Source organism: Pecten maximus, chromosome 18 (assembly GCF_902652985.1).
Source record: "Pecten maximus chromosome 18, xPecMax1.1, whole genome shotgun sequence".
Taxonomy (NCBI): Eukaryota; Metazoa; Mollusca; class Bivalvia; order Pectinida; family Pectinidae; genus Pecten; species Pecten maximus.
Window position 1 is genome coordinate 32,283,599 of NC_047032.1, and position 25,468 is coordinate 32,309,066.

Genomic DNA, 25,468 nt, shown 5'->3' on the forward strand with positions numbered 1-25,468 from the left:
AGAGTGCTACCTCACTGGAGCATACTGCCGAAGACACCCAGCAGCACACCCCACCCGGTCACATTATACTGACAACGGGCCAACCAGTCGCCCCACTCCTTATTTGCTGAGCGCTAAGCAAGAGCAGCAACTACCATTTTTAAAGACTCTGATATGTCTCGGCCAGGGGACAGAACCCAAAGCCTTCCTCACAGGGGCGAACGCTCAACTAAAGGCCAAAAGTGAGGCATTGTCAAGAGAGACATTAGGAAGAAGAAAGTTGTTAAGAAACAAGAGGAAAGATAAGATCCCGAGTTTAGTCGCCTCTTACGATCATGCAATGGGGGCAGCAGGTACAATTCTTACGCCCTACCTGCAGGGCAGATGAATACAATGTGATTGGACACCAATTTACAAAGTGAAACGCCAAATTTCAGTTGGACACTACAGAAATGCACAAGTTTTAAGAGAACAGTTTCCACTACGTCCAGCATCTGCATAAACCTGTCATCGTTGTCAAGGAGACACAATGGAATCAGTTGTCGTGGACTTCACATGGCGTTGCTTTTCCCACTCCCTCTATGTTGTTCTAAGTAGGGTAAAAAAACCTGGACAACCTGCACATCAGAAACCTGAATGAGAACTCCATTAAATCCAGCAGAGAGGTCAAAATAGAAATGCAAAGGATGATGACAGCAATGCGTTTAACACCATGCATACCTGTACCAAAATCAGATGTTCAAGATTTTTCTGTTGTTTTTCAAAATGTGCGATCTTTGCACAAACATTTTCTGGATCTAAAAACAGAACCACTTGTAAAGCATTCTGACATAGCAATTTTTGTAGAAACCATAAATTAAATCATTTGGACAGAAATGAACATTTTCAACTAGATCAGTTTTTCCTGCAACGCTTCGACTGGCCAACATTATCTAATATCAGACCAATGTAAGGAATAGCACTGTTTTCCAAATTTCCCATTTCACAACAGGACATTCACCACTCAACTTGTACTACAAAATCAGGAACAGCAATTGAATATATCACCATAAACCTCTATGAAGTTACTCCAACTATCCAGTCTCGGCAACTCATTGCAATCTACTCATCTCCTAGAGCAACGTGGAAAGAATTGAAAGAAGTATTGGTGACCATTCAGCAGGACTTTATCAACTCACCCACTGTCTTTGTGGGAGATTTCACATTGATTTTTCATCTGCACCACAACATCACATATTAGATTTATTTCAAGAATATCAACAACTTATAACATACCCTACAACTAACTACAACACTTTGTTGGACCATGTGTATGTGACAAAAAACATAGCCACTAGTATTACATGTCATGTATCAGAAAGTCATTTTTCTGATCGCAAACCGGTGTTGATCCGCTTCCAGTAGCACACAACAGATGAGCTTGGATGAGATTATTGAGTTCTACATATTTATTTATAAATTGAAATTAATTTCATAATTACATAACTTGGATGTTGGTTCATGTCAGACAGTACCTTTCTGATGGACCTCTGTGGTGTTTCCTCTATGATGTTCTTCACTTGACTGATGTTCTCGTCGCACCTAGCGCTCCTCCGTCTACCACTGCTTCCTTTCCTGCGATCGGTGACACATCCATCAGCTTCAAATTTTGATACAATTCTGTAAATCTGCTTCCTGGAGATGGACTGCATACCTGGGTGACGTTTTCGTAACATTTCATTCACTAAAGTAGGGGATTTTCCGGTCGCATAGTAGAGTTCAATAATTTCAGCCTGAATCTTCATGTTGCTGGAAAGTCACTGAATTGTGACATCATCGATGACGTCATCATTTCTATTATGTCGTCATCACACGTACTGATGATGTAATCAGTACATGTTTTCCCAATTAAGTTAAATTAGGATACTCCTGCTTTCCAAAGCATTTTGAATTTTCAAAAAAAGTTGAGTATTGCAAAAGTTATTCCTGTCAAAGTCGGGACATGTTTTTTGGGACACCCTGTATGTACAAATAAAACCTCACGATTCCTGACATTATGAGCAGGAATCAATCTGCAAGGTTAGTATGGAGTTAGTACATATGTATGTGTCCGAAGCAGGTAGATTACCTAGTTTAAAAATATCATATATAATTTGGAAAAGAAATCAAGGCATCAACGAAACTATATGTATATACTATTCCTTAAATAGCATAACAGTATACAATTTCTAGTCACCTAATCATGTGCATTTCACAAGCCCATTGGCATAGGAAAATGTGTTTAAATTTCATACCATAAAAATGGGTTTGTTCTTGCTTTAGATCTTAATCATTGTTGAATACCAGTGATGGTAAAATGATAAAGTCCATGTATTCATTAGAATACCCTAAAAGTACCTTATACAACTGAATAATGCGTCGTTACATGCAATATCAAATTGCAGTGACTGCAAGAGAGAACATATTTTTGCAAATGGCAATATTAAACAGTTAATTATCATTTCTATGTACTAGTCACAATACAAATATATATGAATTTAGGATTGTCTTTTTGTCAGCTCCATTATTTAAAAACTTCAAATTTGTTTCATTTTCAGAGTTCACACCACAAGTTTAAGTGTTATGCAATCTGGAAATTCTGTAAGAATGATGAGAACCTTTGCAATTCACAGTAAATGTGGCAGATATTTGTAATAAAGTTTTCCAACAACAAAATGAACGATTATGAAAAAACACCTTATTTAACAATTCAAAATTTCTTTTCATGAATTTCCTTTTTGTAACCACTAAAATTTGTATGATCCATGACTTTATTACTTCTGTTGATTATTACAAAAAGTCATCTTATTTGAATTCAACAACAAAAAGACCACCTTCAAAAGTGTATATAACAGGTGTAAAACAAAAAGTAATAACAACACATAGATTTATGAAGAAGTTTGTTTCTTACAAAAATTACCATTCGGAAATTGTCCCTAAGAACAAATACCAAATCAAGTCGAACATCCTGCATTGCAAGTTTATCCTTTTATATAGTTTACAATTTGGTATTTTGTTGTTGTGTACCTGTGCCCGTTGTCAGTATAATGTGACCGGGTGGGGTGTGCTGCTGGGTGTCTTCGGCAGTATGCTTCAGTGAGGTAGCACTATAAATCGGCAAAAGTTCCGGCCTATCACAAGGAGACTTAACACGAACATACCGCAGCCTCCCAAAACACACATATGCACTCACCACACGCATGCATGTCGCACGCACGGGAGGCCGTCCTTAAATGACCTTAGCTGTTAATAGGACGTTAAACAAAATAAACCAAACCAAACCAAAACCTTGCGAGATAGACGGCAATCAGATTTTATTTTGCAGATTTAGAAAATGGGCAAAATAAATGATACCTTTACCAAAATCAAGAAGGACAGTGAAGATCTTTCAAAAAACATTGCTGAACTGAGGACTATAAGATCAACCAGACCCTACAACACAGCAAAACAAATACAAACAGTAAAACGATCAGCAAGGCTGTGTAAAGCTGCCATAAAAAATGTCAGCTGTTCATTGAAAGCCTAGAAGGCGCAATGGACAATTTAGAGCACAGTATGTGTTGCTTATCGAACGCCCACACTCAAATGGATTTTGAGGGAATGAATAACCATCTGAATAAAATTGAAAATCTAGGGGGGGGGGGGGGGGGGGGGGGGGAAATGCCAGGCATTCGTCATCAACTTGAATCCATGGCTACAATATTTTCAAAATTAGAAAATCAGAAGGCATGTCTAAAATAAACACATTCTTAACAAAGGATTTTGATAAATGAAATCGAACTTACTAAAATGTAAAACAATTAATAAAAAGCAACTAAGTCTACAAAACAAAAACAACAGTTAAGAAATGAATTTATAATAACATTCATGAAAATGAAATGAAAACAGTCACCAAATAACACATAAAGAAATTCAGATCATCATTTTCAAAAATATCCAACAGTATCCTCTTCTTTTAGGAAGCAAATGAGAACAAAGTCACATCCATCTCTAATTCATCAGAAGCTCCTGAAGAAGGACCATCAAAGGCATGACAAAAATGTTCTTTGTATAAAAACTGTTAGAAACTTTGTATAAAAACCCATATAGAAACTTAATTTGTATAAAAACCAATATTATAGAAACTTTGTATATATAGAACTATATCCGTATACTTGGCCCCCTTCACTGTCACACTGACAATACCACTTAAACATAAAATGAATATTATCAAATACATCATTTTAAAACATTGAAACCAATATAGCTGTTAAAAAACCCACACAATGTTGAATATTGTTATGTATTTATTCATTAACAAAATAATATTCTATTTTTTAGCAAACACCAGAGACACTGTTTTCTGACAGTGAGGAGGAATCACTTCTGTCTGCTTCACTTGATGCAACTGAGGTACCTACATGTCGATCCTACGGTTCAGTTTCAGGAAAAGACGAGTCGGATACCCAAGAACACTGACCTTGAAAGTGATATTTATTGTACATCAATTTTCCGCTATTGATTTACGCAAACAAATGAACTAATAAAACTAATACTGTTTCAGACAACCATTACTTAGAGGAGGAAAATAGATACAAATATTGCCAAAGTAAGATTCATGTTTAACAATTTCTTCCAGCAGCATCACATCAGATTTACAAATTAACTTAACCTGTTTTTTTGCACTTAAATGTTATCAGTATCACAATACTCCACTAACACTGATGCTCAAGAAATTCGATTTCGATAGCACATCGAGGGAAAGCATGCGGATATACCTGTTCTTGGAACTGATTACCGCAGATGCATAACATACGTTCTTTCCCCCTCCAAACCCTTGGTTTAACAAACTATAATTACTTAATAGTATGTTGTTTAAAGATTAAACAAATGTATAACCAGCAAACCTTGCATTCCAGCAAAAGACGATTATGATTCAGCTTTGATGGAACATACTAAATGTAACTAAGAAAACAACATCAATAACTAAGAAATTGCCGTACAGTTTCAATTTGTTTTATGCATTCATTTGAGGTCAAGAAGTGATGTTATGGCAAAATCATGCAGATAACAATTGTGATTTTGTCGCATTTTACCATTTTGTTGACTTAACTTTATAGCACCGAAATCCACTTTAAAGTTACCAAAATCCACTTTAAAGATTTTGGAGATAATTTTTGGAAAGCTTGAAAGTCCATTTTTGGATCCCAAAACTACTTTAAAGATTTTGGGGGTATGTTTTGGAAAGCTTGTTAGTCCAAACCTAAATTATTATTTGGTTTATACATCAATCAGAGGTATTGGAGCGATATTATGTGACGTAAATTCCCAAAATGACATGATTATACATACATAAAACAATTAATGAGCTTTCGCAATCATTGATTGCACTTGTTTAACATGTACATCAAGGAATGGAAGTTCTGTTTGGATACATTCCATTGTAAACTGAATGGACATATTAAGGTTGTTTAGAGTGTTCTGGAATACTGTTAACTCATCTCTAGACTTTGTCCCTGTACTAAAACACTCATCGAGATATCTCTTCCAACATTATCGTACGTACTTGAAAAATGATTCACAGTAAATTGATCTTAGTTTGTTGTTAAGTTGCAAGGTTTGCATACGTTTGGGCAACATTCGTTCCCATTGTTAAGGTTTGTAGAAAGTTGTTTTTTCCATCTAAGTAAAATGGACTGTTTTGAAAGATAATTTTCTGAGATTCAATAAGAAATTCTGTGTTGAATCTGGAATGTACTGCATTAGGGTGTTTGTTTGTTCAGAAACGTATGACTTCGATATCGAGATCATGAGATAAATTCGTATATAGGCATGTAACATCAAAGCTTACCAGTAATGAATCAGGATGAAGTCCATATCATCCCTCAAGTAGCTCGGGCTTTTCAAACTGCAGGTGTAAGGATTTTTGTACATTCTGAAATTTGTTTGCTGATAAATTATTGGATCAATCTATTTATGTCGATTTTAAATGACGTGAGGTGATCCTTTTCCTTGTCAATGAGTTTCGTCTATTGGGACGTTAGTTTACCAATTTTCCTAATAGTGTTTTTGTCTATATTTTCGGTAATTTTTGAGTAATAGTTAAGGTTATTTCATTGTTCCAGAACTTTTTGCTTGTAATGATCAGAATCCATAATAACTATGGCTCCACCTTTATCGGCTTGTTTAATAACTATAAAGTGTTGTCATTTTTTAGATTGTTCATTGTCTTACACACATACGTATTAACCACACGCATGCATATCGCACGCACGGAAAGCCGTCCTTAAATGACCTTAGCTGTTAATAGGATGTTCAACAAATAAAACCAAACCAATCATTGGCATCTATTCTGCAAATGTTCTGTCGGTGAACTGATTATCGGTAGTTTGTATCAAATCTGAAAGTGTATTGATATATGTATCCAGATGAGAGTCCCTACCCTTTGGGGTGTAAATGTTGATTTATTCCGTACCAGTGAGTAATCCTTATCGGCAAAAAAACCCATAAGACGTAGTTACTTCTAAACCCTTTGATATCTACCTGTAGTTCTAGTCTATCTTTTCTCGGGGTTTGAGTAAAGTTTTAGTCTGTGTTTTAGAAGTTTTAAATCATGCTCATATTGCTCTCTATTGGATAAGTTAATTACTTTTGGATATTTTCTTGATTGATTTCCTTCGGTTCTGTTTTTTGATCTGATAATCTCTCCCGAGAAGGATTGGGTTGGCCTGCTCCTGAAAAAAAATGGATTAGGTGTTCAGATTGCCCTTGCTTGATGAACTCCCCTCGCTTGCCGACGTCCACCTACTCCCTGCCTTTGCTCTGCTCCTTGTGTTGTGTGGTCATGATGGAATGTCAGTTCATGCTCGCGCCACAAATCTACATAATGAGAATTCTGGCATTAACCTGCAAAATGTAAGCATCTCTCACAAAAGCAGCACGAATTTCTAACTTCGACATTGATAGCCGACTTTGTTGCCACGCTTGAAGTTTTCTTGTTCCACTCAATGTTTTCGTCTTCTGACGGTCTGGTCGATCATGTGCAATATTTTCAACAAGAAAGAATGTTCTCTTTGAATGCTGAGCATGCTCCTCATTGTCATCATTCTCCAAATGTTCTTTCCCAAACATGAACAAATCCTCGCCAATATTTATATTTATTGTTGGCGAGTGTTACAAACATATGGACTTTACTGGCATCATGGTTTTGATCATCTGATACAAATATCAGTGATTCAGTGACAACCTCACTGAAATCAACCACTGGGCACTTGTAGTATGCTACAGTGGGATATATTGTTACTTTATTATGGCCCCAGTGGGCACTTTATACCTCATTCTGGGAAGTACATGTGTAGTTTTCACTGAAATCCATGTTTAGTACAACTGTTCTGTCTGGGATATTCTTGATTAGGCCTGAAAACTGATCTTGCTGCCACTTTGCAACGAACAAATGTACAGCAAGAGTTTCTATCTCCCTCCGTAACTCCAAAACAACAGCTGCCCTTTGGGTAGGGCGTAAGAATTGTACCTGCTGCCCCCATTGCATGATCGTAAGAGGCGACTAAATTTGGGATCTTATCTTTTCTGTTCTTTCTTAACAGCTTTCTTCTTCGTAATGTCTCCCTTCACAATGCCTCACTTTTGGCCTTTAGTTGAGCGTTTCGCCCCTGTGAGGAAGGCGTTGGGTTCTGTTCCCTAGCCGAAACATACCGGAGTCTTAAAAAATGGTAGTTGCTACTCTTGCTTAGCGCTCAGCATATTTGGAGTTGAACGACTGGTTCGCCCGTTGTCAGTATAATGTGACCGGGTGGGGTGTCCTGCTTGGTGTCTTCGGCAGTATGCTTCAGTGAGGTAGCACTATAAATCGGCAAAAGATCCGGCTTATCACAAGGAGACTTAACACGAACATACCTCAGCCTTCCAAAACACACATACGCACTTACCACACGCATGCATGTCGCACTCACGGGAGGCCGTCATTTAATGACCTTAGCTCTTTTAATAGGACGTTAAACAAAATAAACCAAACCAAACCAAAACAACAGAAGTTGCGCTCTGGTTCTTCCTTACATGCATGATCTGAGTTACATCCTTTCTTTGTTTGCAAAGTACAAACTTCGCACAAACATCCATACCAATGTTGTTTACGGGTAGTCTCTATATTGGCTGGTTTCTGTCGATTGAAAAGCTTACAGTAGCGTGCTGATTTTTTTCCTGATAGGTTTTGTATAAATCCACCATTGTACGATCCAAAACTTTTCTTTCTTCGTCATCCTTTTTTATTCTTTTAGAAATAGGAAGGTTAGTTGATACACCTACACGGTTGTAAAATGTATTTATATCGTCTACAACTGCCTCGCTGGTAACATTATATCTGTTTTTCCTCGTATCTTTCAATGTGCTGTCATTGACATATCCACTTTTGATACCAAGACAGGTGGCTACAGTTCTAACTTGCCTTTTCTTCCTTAAAAGCATCATTTCTTTTGTGATCTTCTTCCTCATCTCTGGATGTTTTTATTTAGTACAGCTCGGACCAATAAATCGGATCTCTTGTAGGAGTTGGTTTTCTTTTTCTGTATCTCAAGACTTATCATAACCATTTCTCTTTTTTCCCCTTTGGGAAGCATTTTTATTAATGATGCTACTGACACTGCAAACTTTAATGAGTCCCTTGGTACATGCAGCTTGATTCTGGAAATGGCTTTCCGTTTCGCATCTGCTTTCCACCGGTCTCCTACAGAAGTTTGTGACGGAGAATTTCTCTTCATCTTTGCTTCTGATTTTCCCTTTCTGTAATTATTGTCCTTTTCCCGGACTCTCCTAATCTTCTGACTGCTCCTTTCTTTTCTGGATTCACGTTTGTGTATTTTCAAGTACTTTCTCAGCTTATCCCTCTTTGCTCTTGTAAAAAAAATGTTTTTAGGTATGTGGTGAAAGGTGTGGAGCTCTAAGACTTTATTAGTTAATTGATTGGTGGCATCGGTGATAGAAATGTTATCAATGATTAACCTTTGAAACTAAAATAAATCATACCAGTTTAGTCAACACAAACTATGACCCAATTGACTGAAGGCTTGTTTGATAAATTTATAAAGAAATTTTACACTCTTTTGTTAAAATGCATAAAACATAAACATTTATTTTGACCTTTGATATTAAAATTAATCTTAACTACATCATCACTACATTAACAGTTCCGTGGACTCGAAATCAATATTTAGCTACTTGAAAGAAATCGATCTACTTTATAGACTTTGATGTCTTTTACGTTACTGTCTTTGACGTTCTATTTATATAACAAAGTTCACATAATCTATTCGTACATATATATATTTTACCATTTTTAACCAACTTTTTTATCATAATGATCTAAGTATACAATACGGATGCTTTTAAAAATGACAAATTTTATCTGATTTTAACTTTAAAAATAAAACATGTTAGTATATTGTTTGGCCCTAAATTACCGTAGTTGTCGATGGGCCGTAAAACATAAACAAACAAACAAACAATACATTAACAGATTAAGTATAATTTACAGTGATCACAACAGCATGTTTTACTCTGGTGCAGTGCCATAGCAATTTAATTCTGTAACTCCATATTTAAAAAATAGCGCTGATCTACCTGGACTCAGTTTCATCAATATTCATTAACTCAAGAAAAGTCTTGAAGTTAAAATTCCCGTTAGGAAAGCATTACTGAATTTAAAGTAAAAATCTTAAGCTAAAGAACTTTCCTCAAGTAAGAACTACAATTGTATAATGCTTTCCTATGGGAAATTTTAGATAAGGATATAGTTACCTAGGCCTGAGTGTTCAATACCCAGCTCAATTAATTAATGAAAGACCATTTTAGGTAGAACAGTACCCAGTTCAGTGACAATACATTTGTATATTGGTAGAACACCCTTATTTAAATATAATTTGTACTCTAGTGTAGAATTGATGTAAAATATTGTACCCACTTTCTGCTCCTCTCTGTCGATGACATAGGTTTTTAATTTTGTACATGCATATGTTGGCTCCACTTTCTGGTGGCATCGGGACGACTGCAATAACAGGTTTACATTTTATATACAACCATGAATTAGCCCCATGACGTCATGAACTATTACGGTCTTAGAAACAATTGTGTTAAACTGTTTTACATATAATTATATAAGGTGAATGTTTAGTGTCCGTTGATTAATTAAAAGCTGAACCGGTTTATTTTGCCACTCATGAAATATATCTGCTACTACTGAAGACACTGTTAGATATTCTGTTTATTACATTTTTATAGCATTTCCACAATGTCGTTTGTAAGCAGTGTTTTGATTGGTCATATAAGAAAAAGTGATATATTTTTCACTAGTGAAATATCACTTTTATAGAATGAATAATTTTCGATATATCACTGACACTGATAAAAATAAAAGTAATAGATAACTGATATATGCCACAAATAAGTAAAAATACAAAAATGTTTTACCTTATATGAACACCAAAAAAGTATAGTGGTTCGTTTTGATAGTTTCACGTGAAATAAAGCCTACAATAGTCTAGCCGGCTTTTTATTTGTCAAGTAAAGTCTAGTCAAGTAAACTCGGTAGATCTACATATATGAAACATGGCAACACAAGCCGTTCAGGCTTTTACAACCGACTTTATTACAAATAATAATAATGGTATTAAAAAAGAGATTTTAACAAACGCGTATATATGTACAAGCATATGTTATGTGAAATAGTTTATAGTAATATTAATGTTAATTCAGGCAAAAGGTAATACAAACATACATATGCATAAATTAATGAGCATTCAAATAAAGCACTGATCTCAAGATCAACATTTAAGAGACTGTCCTATAGTTAAACAGAGACCTATTTAAATGAGAAGATATATAAACTATCAAGGACATATTTCGGACTAGACTACGTGATGTGGCACAGATCTAGAGTAAAATATTCGTAAAGGGCACCAGGGCGACATCAAAAATTAATTAATCCGAATAGGAAAATACCTTTCATTTTCAAAAGAATTTAGTATCCTAAACCCATGTAGCCCTGTTAAGCAGGCAAATATAACCCATAAAAGCAATTCGGTCCATTAGACGTATGGCAGAATTACGGAAACGAACATTGTCGTAATCCATTGAAACCTTCACTAACACGTTATGGCTCCCTACAAAACAAAACATTTTGGTGACTGAGTTAGAGACGGAACTTCTCTTGACTTATTCTCGATATTCTATATTAAAATCCGAGGATACACAAATAATTATGAAAGACATTTTTCGCGAATGCTGTCGAGTAGCAGATTAGGCCGAATATTTCCTAACAAACGCAAACAAAGGAAATCACAATATGGTTCAGCAGTGTCATTGAACAGGTGAGTCATACTTTCGATTGCTATAATCAAAGCCTGTTGGAATGGTGTGTTGTTAGCTGTTCTATTTTTAGGAATCTATATCACCATCATCTCGTGATTCTGTGACTGTGGTTACCGTTATGACGGTTTGTTTACAAAGAGAATTCATTTCTCCGTTTAAAAATAATGAAGTGACTTGGTTGGCTTTAAACCAGGAAACGATATTTTTATTGTGTTGATTAGCCTACGATTCATGCTGTGTAAATATTGTTTATCAGTAACGCTGTGTCATGGCTTGTACGGCAAATGATGTAACAGGATTTGGTCGTGTTTGTGGTAGAAACTACTTCACTATTTGTTATTGAGAAAAACATGCACTTAAGTGACGTCGACTCAGCACAAAGGCCGAAATGTAAGTAGAATCTAATACAATGTCAAGCCAATCTATGTATCAATATGATAAATATCGAAGTGTATTGGAGTACATGTTAATTACCTGTAAAAGTTCAAGGAGTAGTATATAGTGTACAACCAGCCGGGATCGAACCCACGACCGTCGGCTTACTGGTCTGCCGCTCTACCGACTGAGGTAAAGGGAAATTCCCCCTAGCTGGAAGCTAGAAGGCCTGCTACATACCAAATACAAGTGTCGATGCCTCATGATCAGCTTTCCTAGTTGTGTTAATTAATAAGATGTATTGCCGAGTGAATGAATAAGCGAAATATATGATAAAGAATGTATTAATGGTATCATTTTATGGAAGGATGCTGCCGAACGCAACAGTACCAGAGGACATACCAAAAAAATATTCCCTAGACTATCCACAAATACGCTAAGAAAAAACTACTTTTCAAACAGAACAGTGTCAATCTGGAATGAATTGCCAGAACAGGTTATATCAGCATTAAATGTAAACTCCTTCAAAAACAAGCTAGACGATCACTTGAAAAACCAAGAACTTTTCTTTAATTACAAAGCATCAATTAAATCATAAACAATGTACAGTAGACCGGACAGAAGTACTATATCAATCTTATGTATTATTTTGAGTCTGGTATAGAGGACTTTAAAAGTCCTGAACCAGAAATAAACTTATCTTATCATAAATCTTAATGACCGACACAATCAAGTTAAAACTGGTTATTGATTTAGAATTGGTGAGTGTTCACTCTATTGACAAGCTAACAAATGACCAACTAGGTGAAGTGCTTCTGAATATTTATTTATGGAAAGATCAATGAGGCGAAGTGAATGGAATCGCCTCGACATCACTGAAATAATACTTAACTTTAATTTGCAGAACAGGTACATCATAAAACTCACAATTGAACACAAATAAATCAAATACACACTTGCAAAGTGTGAAGGATATTAGGTAAAAGGAATCAGTGTGTCCATAAATCACAACACCCATATAAAACAATAGTATACCTATTCAGGGCCTACTACTGTAATAGTGCATACAGCCGAAATGAAAATAAAAGAATGTTACGGAAAACACAAACAATTAACACACCAATGATATAACAGATATACATTATAAAATAGGTGCCACATTAAGAAAACATGCTTCAAAAACGTTTACTTACAAAATTAAAGTTATTCACTGACTTTAATATATATGTATATATAGATGATAAAATAATGGGGAAATGTTAGCAAAAGCGAAATTTGTCTTTTTTCATGAAATGTTATCACATACTTTGTCTGGGTTTATGGAGATGCATTATTTATAATTACCATTAGATGTGTTGTCCTGTACTTTGCTCTTTGTCAACCTATCAAGTGCTTTTTTGAGAAAAATCTCAAGAAATGTCACAAAACCACATTAATTTCCAATGCCACATCCCTATCCAAAATAGAAGCCAAGGTGCATGTGACATGGCTTAATTGAATGAAATACCCAGGGATCACTTTGGGCAGAGATTTGGGGATTTTTACCCATGTTTTTCAAAAAATCTCATTAAAAATTCAAAATTGTACCTCTTTATACAGACAAATCTCATAGGAATTTTGCTAATCTCATAAAATCTCCCATAGGTTTTAAGAGCCAGAGTTATCCCTGAATACCTGTATTATACATTATATGTATTTATATCATGGGACTGGCCAGTGACAGTAAATGATCACATGACTGGCCAGTGACTGTAAATGATCACATGACTGGCCAGTGACAGTAAATGATCACATGACTGGCCAGTGACTTTAAATGATCACATGACTGGGCAGTGACTGTAAATGATCACATGACTGGCCAGTGACTGTAAATGATCACATGACTGGGCAGTGACTGTAAATGATCACATGACTGGCCAGTGACTGTAAATGATCACATGACTGGCCAGTGACTGTAAATGATCACATGACTGGCCAGTGATTGTAAATGATCACATGACTGGCCAGTGACAGTAAATGATCACATAACTGGCCAGTGACTGTAAATGATCACATGACTGGCCAGTGACTGTAAATGATCGCATGACTGGCCAGTGACTGTAAATGATCACATGACTGGCCAGTGACTGTAAATGATCACAGGACTGGCCAGTGACTGTAATGATCTTGGGCAGTGACTGTAATGATCTTGGGCAGTGAAAGAACTATCATGTGTATAAGCTGCTAGTGCTGATATATCAGCTCCGACTGTATGCTCCCTAGGGAGATGAGACTGACATTGAAAATCGCTTGTTGTTAATTATATCATACAGGCCAAAAACCACAGATAATAATTTGAGAACTGCTTTTAGATGGCTATATTGCTATGATATGGTGGTATGTATTAATCATTCTGTGTTACCCTGGTATACTATAGCAAACAACCCATAAAACATATAGATTGCTAAAGGACAGTTTACATGTATGTGGCTTCAGCAATCAAATTACTACTTTCCAGAATTCATGGTATTACAGCATTTTTGTACGTAATGTGTTTTTCTTTTTTTTACTTTGTAGGGAAAATGTCTGACAAGATGGAGGATAAATCTGCTGACAGTTTACCAAATCATCAACTTGAAGAAAATACTGAGGAATTTACTGAAAGCTTGGAAAATAAATCAGACATCAGTGATCATGAGGAGTTGATTGGAGAAAAATTAGCCGAGTCCTCTTTCACTTCTCTCACAGACTTAAAAGAATCTTCATTGACTAAGATACTGCCATTAGAGAAGGCTGAAGAATTATCCAAATATGGGGATAAAGAAAATGCAGATGTCGATTCCAAAGAGGAGCCTACCCTTCTGTCGTTAACAAGGCAATATCAGCAACATAAACTAAGAGAGTTTACAGAAATTCAGAATCCATTAAACAGACATCGCAGAAACTACAAAGTTAGCAAGAGGAAACAAACAGAGTCTAATCAGAAAGGTGACAACAGTACAGCAGTCGGTAGTGGGGATATGGCAACGACAGAGACACAGGTTTATAGAAAAAACAGCAGAAGTACAACTTCAACGGCAGTACAGGGTACATCTAATACTGAGCAGATATCAAACAAAAATCCATCTAGTAGTAGAATAGGAGATATGGGAAGTGGAATTATGAAAGATATTAACGCTGAGAGAAATCGAAGACATGTTGACATGGGAGGACCCTCTGTTTTTACCATTTCAAATGGAACTGGATATGAAGGGAAGTCGCCAGTAGATTCTGCCATTGATTTAGACTCGAGTGCTGAAAATACTTCATTTAATGGGGGCGACTTGGAAGATCTGACTGAAACACATGTGATCATGCCCTTTGGTGATGTACATTTAGCCCTAGAGCTTGAGGATCCTACAGACTTGTATGATGATGACCTATGGCCTGATGAACATTGGATTTATGTCCGAGATATCGATCTTCATCTGCAAAACCAGAGGTCAAACAGAGAAGAAAGATCTCGATCTTCACCATACAGAAGGGCAAGTTTAACACCAAGAACTGATTGTGAAGTTTGTTATGAGAAAACTAGTGTAAGAAAACGCTTGTGTTGTGATTTTCCTGTCTGTGACCCTTGTATGGAGAAATATGTTGAGGAAAAAGTGACAAATGGAGTTGTTACTATTCAGTGTATAGGTTACTGTAAGTCATTCGTCCATCGGGATGAAATTCTGTCTAGATTATCGGCAGAGATGAAGGAAAAATATTACAGATTTTTAGTAAATGCCAATCAAGATCCTATGGTCAAAACCTGCCCTCAGTGTTCAACAGTTTACAACATGACAAAAGAAGAAGTGAAAACTGCCAAGAAGAAGGCCAAAGGTCTTCGTACAAATGTGACCTGTTCAAAATGTGAGCTTGTGTGGTGCTTCCCTTGCCAAGCTCCAGCGCATCAGGGCATTACATGTAAAGAGTTTGCAAAGGGAGACAAACTCTTGAAATCTTGGGCAAAAGTAAAAACAGGAATTGAATGGAATGCTCAACAGTGTCCCCGTTGTAAGGTAGGAGATTAGAGACTGTATATAGATGTTATAATTTAAATGATCTGCTCTGATTACTTCATTATAGATTAGGTAGGTGATATACTACATAGGGCGAACTGGATTCTGACGTGCCAGTGTGCCGGCGCGGAGGCAGTAAAATTACTTGATAGTGTCCCCAAAATGCGTGCTCAATTTTGGCACGTGCTGATCTGTATAAGTTCCTGCCGGTTTGAAAGCACTGCAGGCAAACAAGATGGTGACTTGTTCAACCGAAAGATTAGAAGATGAGAAGTTAAAGACTTTCAACTTGTTTTGATCCTGTCAGGCTATTTTTGCCATATATAAAATAAGTTGATTTTGAATGTTCTGCAACGTTCAATGTTTACAATGCTTTTGAGATATGTTTATTCTGATATCAATATATAAAATAAATAAAATAAATAAATATGTTTAGGTCTAGCTCTCTATGTCTGCCATATTACAACTGAGCCGCTTTGCTTGAATGTACGTGCCGTCGTCAAGCTCGAAACCGGCAAACGGCACAAAGGGCAAGCTAGAATCAAGTTCGTCCATAGTAAAACAAATGTCAAAGGAATACAATGTTATGACTTTAGCCATGACTGGGCCTCACGATAGGGCCCTGGACCAGATGTAACAGTGTAAGCCATACATTTGGTGATTATATAATTGGGTGTCGTAGATCATGAGTTGTCTAAAAATTAACACATTATGAGTTATCAAATGCACTGTTTTTTCACCTGAAGACTTCAGATTTTAATTTCATGGCATAATATATATATGACACAGAAAGGATTGTGAACCTAGCTACATGTGAATTTTATTAGGTCACCTGAGGCGAAGTCTCATGATCAATTACGATCACCTTTTGTTTCGCTTGTGCATGTGCATATTCCGTCCGTCGTGTAAAAATTTTTTTTAAATTGTGAAATTCTTGACCCTTGGGTCTCACGTTTCCCCCTGAGGAGGGGGTAAAGTTTACTATAGTTTGTATAGGGAAGGCAAATTTTTGGTCATTATTTGTTCCAACTTCCACTGGAAATAATTAATACATACTTGGTTAGAATTATCAGTATGATATGGGATGTCTATTGAATGATATGTTTATATTGGGACCAACTGACCCCCAGGGACTTGAGGGTTGGGGGGGCATAAAGGATCAAATTAACTGAAATTTAAAAAAAAATCTTCTCAAGACCCATTAAAATAAAGTAGAATAAAATGCTTTCATAGATGGAAGGATCTTTGGTTTTGTATCAAAATTGTGAATTTTATGACCTGGGATGATCACATTTGCCCTTGTACATGTGGAGGGAGTAAACGTTACTATATGGGAAATCACATTTTTGACTATCATTTGTTTGATTTCAATTGGTTATAACATTATCAGCATAAGATGACAGCTTGATGGCATGCACATGCTGGCCATATGAATGACAGAGGCCCAGGGGCTTATGGACGGGGCCAAAAATGGTAAATTTAGCTGAAATATTTCAAAACCCAGGTGACTGATAAGGCCTATGTTGTCATGACCAATTGAAAGCTTTATTTGATCCCAAGATACATGTAAATATTTTTTTTTAACAAGGTTTTTTAACCAAGCTTCATAATTTTTTTTTTTTTCAGGTGTTTATCCAGCGTAAGGGAGGCTGTGATCACATGACCTGTAAACAGTGCGGTACAAGTTTCTGTTACAGGTGTGGTGAGCGATACATCACTAATCACATCATTGCCACACTGATAGGAGACCACCATGGCAAATTCAGCCCCTTTGGATGCAAACATACACTGCTGCCTAATGATCCGTGTGCAAGGAAGCTTATCCGAGGCTCAATACTTGGTAGGTAAACTATAACAGTAGTTTACTGAGGAAGATTATCCATGGTTCAATACTTGGTAGGTAAACTATAACAGTAGTTTACTGAGGAAGATTATCCATGGTTCAATACTTGGTAGGTAAACTATACCAGTAGTTTACTGAGGAAGATTATCCATGGTTCAATACTTGGTAGGTAAACTATAACAGTAGTTTACTGAGGAAGATTATCCATGGTTCAATACTTGGTAGGTAAACTATACCAGTAGTTTACTGAGGAAGATTATCCATGGTTCAATACTTGGTAGGTAAACTATAACAGTAGTTTACTGAAGATTATCCATGGTTCAATACTTGGTAGGTAAACTATACCAGTAGTTTACTGAAGATTATCCATGGTTCAATACTTGGTAGGTAAACTATAACAGTAGTTTACTGAAGATTATCTATGGTTCAATACTTGGTAGGTAAATTATAACAGTAGTTTACTGAGGAAGATAATCCATGGTTCAATACTTGGTAGGTAAACTATAACAGTAGTTTACTGAGGAAGATTATCCATGGTTCAATACTTGGTAGGTAAACTATAACAGTAGTTTACTGAGGAAGATTATCCATGGTTCAATACTTGGTGGGTAATCTATAACAGTAGTTTACTAAGGAGGATTATCCATGGTTCAATACTTGGTAGGTAAACTGTAACAGTAGTTTACTGAGGAAGATTATCCATGGTTCAATACTTGGTAGGTAAACTATAACAGTAGTTTACTGAGGAAGATTATCCATGGTTCAATACTTGGTGGGTAAACTGTTACAGTAGTTTACTGAGGAAGATTATCCATGGTTCAATACTTGGTGGGTAAACTGTTACAGTAGTTTACTGAGGAAGATTATCCATGGTTCAATACTTGGTGGGTAAACTATAACAGTAGTTTACTGAAGATTATCCATGGTTCAATACTTGGTAGGTAAACTATAACAGTAGTTTACTGAAGATTATCCATGGTTCAATACTTGGTGGGTAAACTATAACAGTAGTTTACTGAAGATTATCCATGGTTCAATACTTGGTAGGTAAACTATAACAGTAGTTTACTGAAGATTATCTATGGTTCAATACTTGGTAGGTAAATTATAACAGTAGTTTACTGAGGAAGATTATCCATGGTTCAATACTTGGTAGGTAAACTATAACAGTAATTTACTGAGGAAGATTATCCATGGTTCAATACTTGGTAGGTAAACTATAACAGTAGTTTACTGAGGAAGATTATCCATGGTTCAATACTTGGTAGGTAAACTGTGACAGTAGTTTAGTGAGGAAGATTATCCATGGTTCAATACTAAGTGGTAGGTAAACTGTAACAGTAGTTTACTGAGGAAGATTATCCATGGTTCAATACTTGGTAGGTAAACTATAACAGTAGTTTACTGAGGAAGATAATCCATGGTTCAATACTTGGTAGGTAAACTATAACAGTAGTTTACTGAGGAAGATTATCCATGGTTCAATACTTGGTAGGTAAACTATAACAGTAGTTTACTGAAGATTATCCATGGTTCAATACCTGGTAGGTAAACTGTGACAGTAATTTACTCAGGAAGATTATCCATGGTTCAATACTTGGTAGGTAAACTGTGACAGTAGTTTACTGAAGATTATCCATGGTTCAATACTTGGTAGGTAAACTATAACAGTAGTTTACTCAGGAAGATTATCTATGGCTCAATACTTGGTAGGTAAACTATAACAGTAGTTTACTGAGGAAGATTATCCATGGTTCAATACTTGGTAGGTAAACTATAACAGTAATTTACTGAGGAAGATTATCCATGGTTCAATACTTGGTGGGTAAACTGTAACAGTAGTTTACTCAGGAAGATTATCTATGGCTCAATACTTGGTAGGTAAACTATAACAGTAATTTACTGAGGAAGATTATCCATGGTTCAATACTTGGTGGGTAAACTGTAACAGTAGTTTACTCAGGAAGATTATCTATGGCTCAATACTTGGTAGGTAAACTATAGCATTAGTTTACTGAGGAAGATTATCTATGGTTCAATACTTGGTAGGTAAACTATAACAGTAGTTTACTGAGGAAGATTATCCATGGTTCAATACTTGGTAGGTAAACTATAACAGTAGTTTACTAAGGAAGATTATCCATGGTTCAATACTTGGTAGGTAAAGTATAACACACTTATTCAGCACTCAATACTTGGTAGGTTTTATGATAACAGTATGTAGATTTTGGATTTTGTTTTAAACGTTTATAAGCTGTTTATAAAAGTAAATATTTGTTAATAACTTGTGTGAAAATTGATTGACTCTGTATAAATGTAGTTAATTTTCAATCATTTTAAATTTTAAAATGCAGTTAGTTTACAGATTTGAAATCACTTGTGAATAATAATCTGGTATACATGTATTGAATTATGTTTTTAAATTGAACAGGTGCTAAAGTGTTAGGTGGAATCCTGTTAGGAGGTCTAATAGTAGCTGCCGGTGTTATTCTGGTAGGAACAAGTTTTATAGTGGTTCCCGCCTACACTGGCTACCGTTATCACAAACAGAGGAAAAACCGCAAACGGTTCAGGACGATCAGGAATATCAATTTAGCGCGGCACTTCCTGCCACCACCAGAGATTCCACAGCTGATGGTTAACAACACCCGGCCAGGTGACTATCTCTCCATCCCTAGTCGGCAGACATCTTGTTTGTAATAATTAAACAATAATCCGATTCAAATCGCCTACGTCTGTGTTCTGTCTGTGAACAATCCTTGTTATGTCTATTTCTTGACATGTATTGACAGATCTCTCAAATGTTGATTTTAAATGTTCAATTTTTAGACTGATGAGAAAAAGAAAATGGCTGCCAGTTGGTCATTTTTGAATTTTGACAGTTGAAGTTTGTTATCACTATGTTTCAGAAACATTCTTTGTAATATTTTATAATTATGTAGATTTCACTTGGTCCCAAATTGTCTTTGTTTAGTTTTAAGTTTAATGATTGGAAAATAAGTAGGTTTGAAGTTGTTTTGTCGATATCAGCACTTTGATTTCACTGGACCTTCATGTTTGAGTCATGGATTCACCTAGGTAGGGCAGTGTGTCGTTTACCAAAATGTTACTGTAGTCTATATTTTGATTTGATCCTTGACCTACATCAAAGAAAAGTTTGTCCTGGGTTCTTTCTCCTTCACTTCTATTAACTGGAACTTGTTACCTGGTCTTATTTTTCCCTCTAAACTGACATGTTCTTAGGTTATGTTGATTGGTTTCTATTTATAGATTGACATCATTGAAAGTAGGATTTTTCACTGTGATAATTATAAATGTAGCGTAACATAGTGCAATCAACCGTGGGTATCCCACAATGCAATACTTAGTGATATAACAGCTAAATTTGTTCACATTGTTACCTCACAATGCAAATCTTGAATTTACTGAATGTGATGGGTCTGTCAAACACTCAATGTGATAGGTCTGTCAAACACTGAATGTGATAGGTCTGTCAAACACTCAATGTGATAGGTCTGTCAAACACTCAATGTGATCGGTCTGTCAAACACTCAATGTGATGGGTCTGTCAAACACTGAATGTGATGGGTCTGTCAAACACTCAATGTGATGGGTCTGTCAAGCACTCAATGTGATGGGTCTGTCAAACACTCAATGTGATGGGTCTGTCAAACACTCAATGTGATGGGTCTGTCAAACACTGAATGTGATGGGTCTGTCAAACACTGAATGTGATGGGTCTGTCAAACACTCAATGTGATAGGTCTGTCAAACACTCAATGTGATAGGTCTGTCAAACACTCAATGTGATAGGTCTGTCAAACACTCAATGTGATAGGTCTGTCAAACACTCAATGTGATAGGTCTGTCAAACACTCAATGTGATGGGTCTGTCAAACACTCAATGTGATGGGTCTGTCAAACACTCAATGTGATGGGTCTGTCAAACACTCAATGTGATGGGTCTGTCAAACACTCAATGTGAAAGGTCTGTCAAACACTCAATGTGATAGGTCTGTCAAACACTCAATGTGATAGGTCTGTCAAACACTCAATGTGATGGGTCTGTCAAACACTCGATGTGATGGGTCTGTCGAACACTCAATGTGATGGGTCTGTCAAACACTCAATGTGATGGGTCTGTCAAACACTCAATGTGATAGGTCTGTCAAACACTCAATGTGATGGGTCTGTCAAACACTCAATGTGATGGGTCTGTCAAACACTCAATGTGATGGGTCTGTCAAACACTGAATGTGATGGGTCTGTCAAACACTGAATGTGATGGGTCCGTCAAACACTCAATGTGATGGGTCTGTCAAACACTCAATGTGATAGGTCTGTCAAACACTCAATGTGATGGGTCTGTCAAACACTCAATGTGATAGGTCTGTCAAACACTGAATGTGATAGGTCTGTCAAACACTGAATGTGATAGGTCTGTCAAACACTCAATGTGATAGGTCTGTCAAACACTGAATGTGATAGGTCTGTCAAACACTCAATGTGATGGGTCTGTCAAACACTCAATGTGATAGGTCCGTCAAACACTCAATGTGATAGGTCCGTCAAACACTCAATGTGATGGGTCTGTCAAACACTCAATGTGATGGGTCTGTCAAACACTCAATGTGATGGGTCTGTCAAACACTGAATGTGATAGGTCTGTCAAACACTGAATGTGATAGGTCTGTCAAACACTGAATGTGATAGGTCTGTCAAACACTCAATGTGATGGGTCTGTCAAACACTCAATGTGATGGGTCTGTCAAACACTGAATGTGATAGGTCTGTCAAACACTGAATGTGATGGGTCTGTCAAACACTGAATGTGATGGGTCTGTCAAACACTCAATGTGATGGGTCTGTCAAACACTCAATGTGATAGGTCTGTCAAACACTCAATGTGATAGGTCTGTCAAACACTCAATGTGATGGGTCTGTCAAACACTCAATGTGATGGGTCTGTCAAACACTGAATGTGATAGGTCTGTCAAACACTCAATGTGATGGGTCTGTCAAACACTCAATGTGATAGGTCTGTCAAACACTCAATGTGATGGGTCTGTCAAACACTCAATGTGATGGGTCTGTCAAACACTCAATGTGATGGGTCTGTCAAACACTGAATGTGATGGGTCTGTCAAACACTCAATGTGATAGGTCTGTCAAACACTCAATGTGATGGGTCTGTCAAACACTCAATGTGATGGGTCTGTCAAACACTCAATGTGATGGGTCTGTCAAACACTCAATGTGATAGGTCTGTCAAACACTCAATGTGATGGGTCTGTCAAACACTCAATGAGTAGAATTACCTGGTTCCAACACAAATTCATCTTTATATTATTGGTATATAATTACACCTCTTGTAGGGGACTGTAACTCACTACATTGCCTTTAGCTTGTTGATTATGGATTGTTTAGAAATAATGAATCTTACAAGTACATCTTTATATATGTCATATGGAATTTATTGAACAAGTTCATTTACTTGGTGTATCACAAGCCTTTACAGGGTATCCAGTAGACTCTGAGAGCCTTTACAGGGTATCAGTAGACTCTGAGAGCCTTTACAGGGTATCCAGTAGACTCTGAGAGCCTTTACAGGGTATCCAGTAGACTCTGAGGGCCTTTACAGGGTATCCAGTAGACTCTGAGGGTATGGTGTTGACTCCCCAAGATCAAATTTGAATTATGGGATTGAAGGAATTGTATATTTGACAGATATTTTGACCATTCAGGTCTCTCAGATATAGTATTTGACTTCTGATATTGCTAAAAATGAAGGGTTAATTGGATGGCCTGATTTAGGTACATTTGTAAGTGGCTGATGAACTGATTTGAGTTCCATATGACATCGTCATGATTAGCGTAAGATTTCATCACATAAATCATATTTATGATGTCACAACAATCGATGATGTCACATTCCTGTTCAGGGCTTTTTCTGAGGGCTTTTTGGGGCCGTTAATGGGCCCTATTCCCAATTGAAACTATTTCATATTTAAGCCAAATTCCCAAAATTTGCTGTTTACTCCTGAAAAAATCTTTCCCAATTCATCATTTTTCTTCCCAAAATGAGACAAAAAGGCCCCTTCCCAAGCCAGTGAGAAAAAGCCCTGATGTTACTACAAATCTTAAAATATATCATGTGGTATTATATATAGTAGAATGAACCAGTTATTCATTTGCAAATTACTCTCAATTAACCTCAGTGAATTCATATTTTTCCAGGAGATACCCTGAGTGAAAATAGTTCTATTTTTGGTTCCGTTTTTGATGAAATGGATAACAATTCTACAAATGATGAATCGCCAGAAAGTGGAGCAGAGCATGACCCATCACAGGAGGTGGAAGTATGGGTACACTGTCATAATCAGAACAGTCAAACAGATCCGCGACAGGAAGTGGAAAATACAGGTCACCTAGAGGACGTTCTCACCCAGACAACTGCCAAGCTTTCAAAAGATCAGGATCAAGGTGAAGTCCTCCATGTTAAAACATCATATGCAAGTGTTGACCATGACAAGTCTACAAACAGGAAAGACAGTTCTGAAATACAGGAAAGCAATGAAAATCACAAAGCAGAAGAGTCGTTTTTGAATGTTAAAGTGAAAAACGATTCAAAGAACAGACCCAATGACCTGAATGGAGAATTGTCGGATAGTGATTCTTCAGAAAAGCAATCAAATAAAAATCAAAGTGATAAAGATGAAGAACTAGGCGAGGAGAACTCTACCACTCAAGGATGTTTTGTGAGAATATTCGGTAAGAAACTGCCAGTGGTTTGGGAGAAAGGTCATGATGATGAAATGATAAAAACACTGGACAGCAAACAGAAAGAGCATTCAGGATCTTCTGGGAGATTACAAGGACACTCGTCCAAAACACTGGATGGAAACTTGGAGAAAAAGAAAATTCTGCCTTCTTCAATTACATTAGATGCTGGTTCACTAGACCGGAACTTGAAGAAACATGTTTCAGGTGTTGGTGGTGTGAAGGTCATCAGACAACCAGATATTGTGACTTGTGTTCTGCAGTCAAAACAAGCAAATCACCTGGCAGGAACGATACCATGTGATAACACTGACTTGCCTGTCACTGAAGATGAAGGGGATGTAACTCTGAAAGTTGATCCTTACTTTGGTGTTGTCTCCCCTGATAATTATGAAACCACATTATGAGTTCAGGTTTTAAGGCATGAGATATGACTTAAAGTAAATTTTGTTATACATTCATTTAATAGAACTTTTTAATAATAATTAAACTGTTCAGCAGGTTCTTGATATTAGCTTCTTTATTCATTCATTGGTTGTCATACAGTACACCCAATTACCGGGGATATTAATTATTGTTGTTGAATGAACAATATGATGCTCCGTTTACACAGTATTTAAAAGTGGAAGAAATTATTACCAGTTTCATAGATACATTGATTGCTCTTGTAAAAAATTGATGTTGGTCTTAAGTCAGAAAGCTGAGCAGAAATCTTCATAGAATAGTTACTGATAGCATATATAATATTGGTTACCGTTTGTTGTTCATTTTTGTTGAATCTGTTGATAACTATTAATATTTAATAGTTGTATTGATTTGAGATATAATTGTGTTAATTTTATACAGTGTAGTAAAATGTGTCGGAGGTAAATTGTCATTCCTCTCATCATTGATTCTTTGTAGAAGGGGAGACAACTGAGGATACAATTTTAATAACAAATGGATTAATTGTAGTTCTTTAGAATTAAAAAAAATTATTAGGTAAATACACGTAAAACAAACTTAAATAGCCCAGATTTGTTCTAAATGCATACAATCTTTTATATTCTATAAAGTTTAAATGTTTTTAATTTTTGATTACATTTAAATTATA

General features: G+C 36.4%; 1 protein-coding gene and 1 pseudogene across 2 annotated transcripts; one reads left to right on the forward strand and one right to left on the reverse strand.

The window, feature by feature from the left end:
• Positions 1 to 3,418: 3,418 nt before the first annotated feature.
• On the reverse strand, positions 3,419 to 8,484 carry LOC117316370 (annotated as a pseudogene).
• A 2,668-nt stretch (positions 8,485 to 11,152) lies between these two features.
• On the forward strand, positions 11,153 to 25,468 carry LOC117316110 (uncharacterized protein DDB_G0292642-like). Of its 2 annotated transcripts, none has more exons than XM_033870604.1 (5): positions 11,153 to 11,354; positions 14,287 to 15,752; positions 17,379 to 17,592; positions 20,027 to 20,251; positions 23,833 to 25,468. In XM_033870604.1, the coding sequence occupies exons 2-5, from the start codon at positions 14,292 to 14,294 to the stop codon at positions 24,780 to 24,782; spliced, it is 2,850 nt and encodes a 949-aa protein (XP_033726495.1). In that variant the 5' UTR covers positions 11,153 to 11,354; positions 14,287 to 14,291; the 3' UTR covers positions 24,783 to 25,468. The 2 variants fall into 2 exon arrangements, with proteins under 2 accessions (XP_033726495.1, XP_033726494.1); XM_033870603.1 differs by lacking the exon at positions 11,153 to 11,354 and adding an exon at positions 11,522 to 11,745.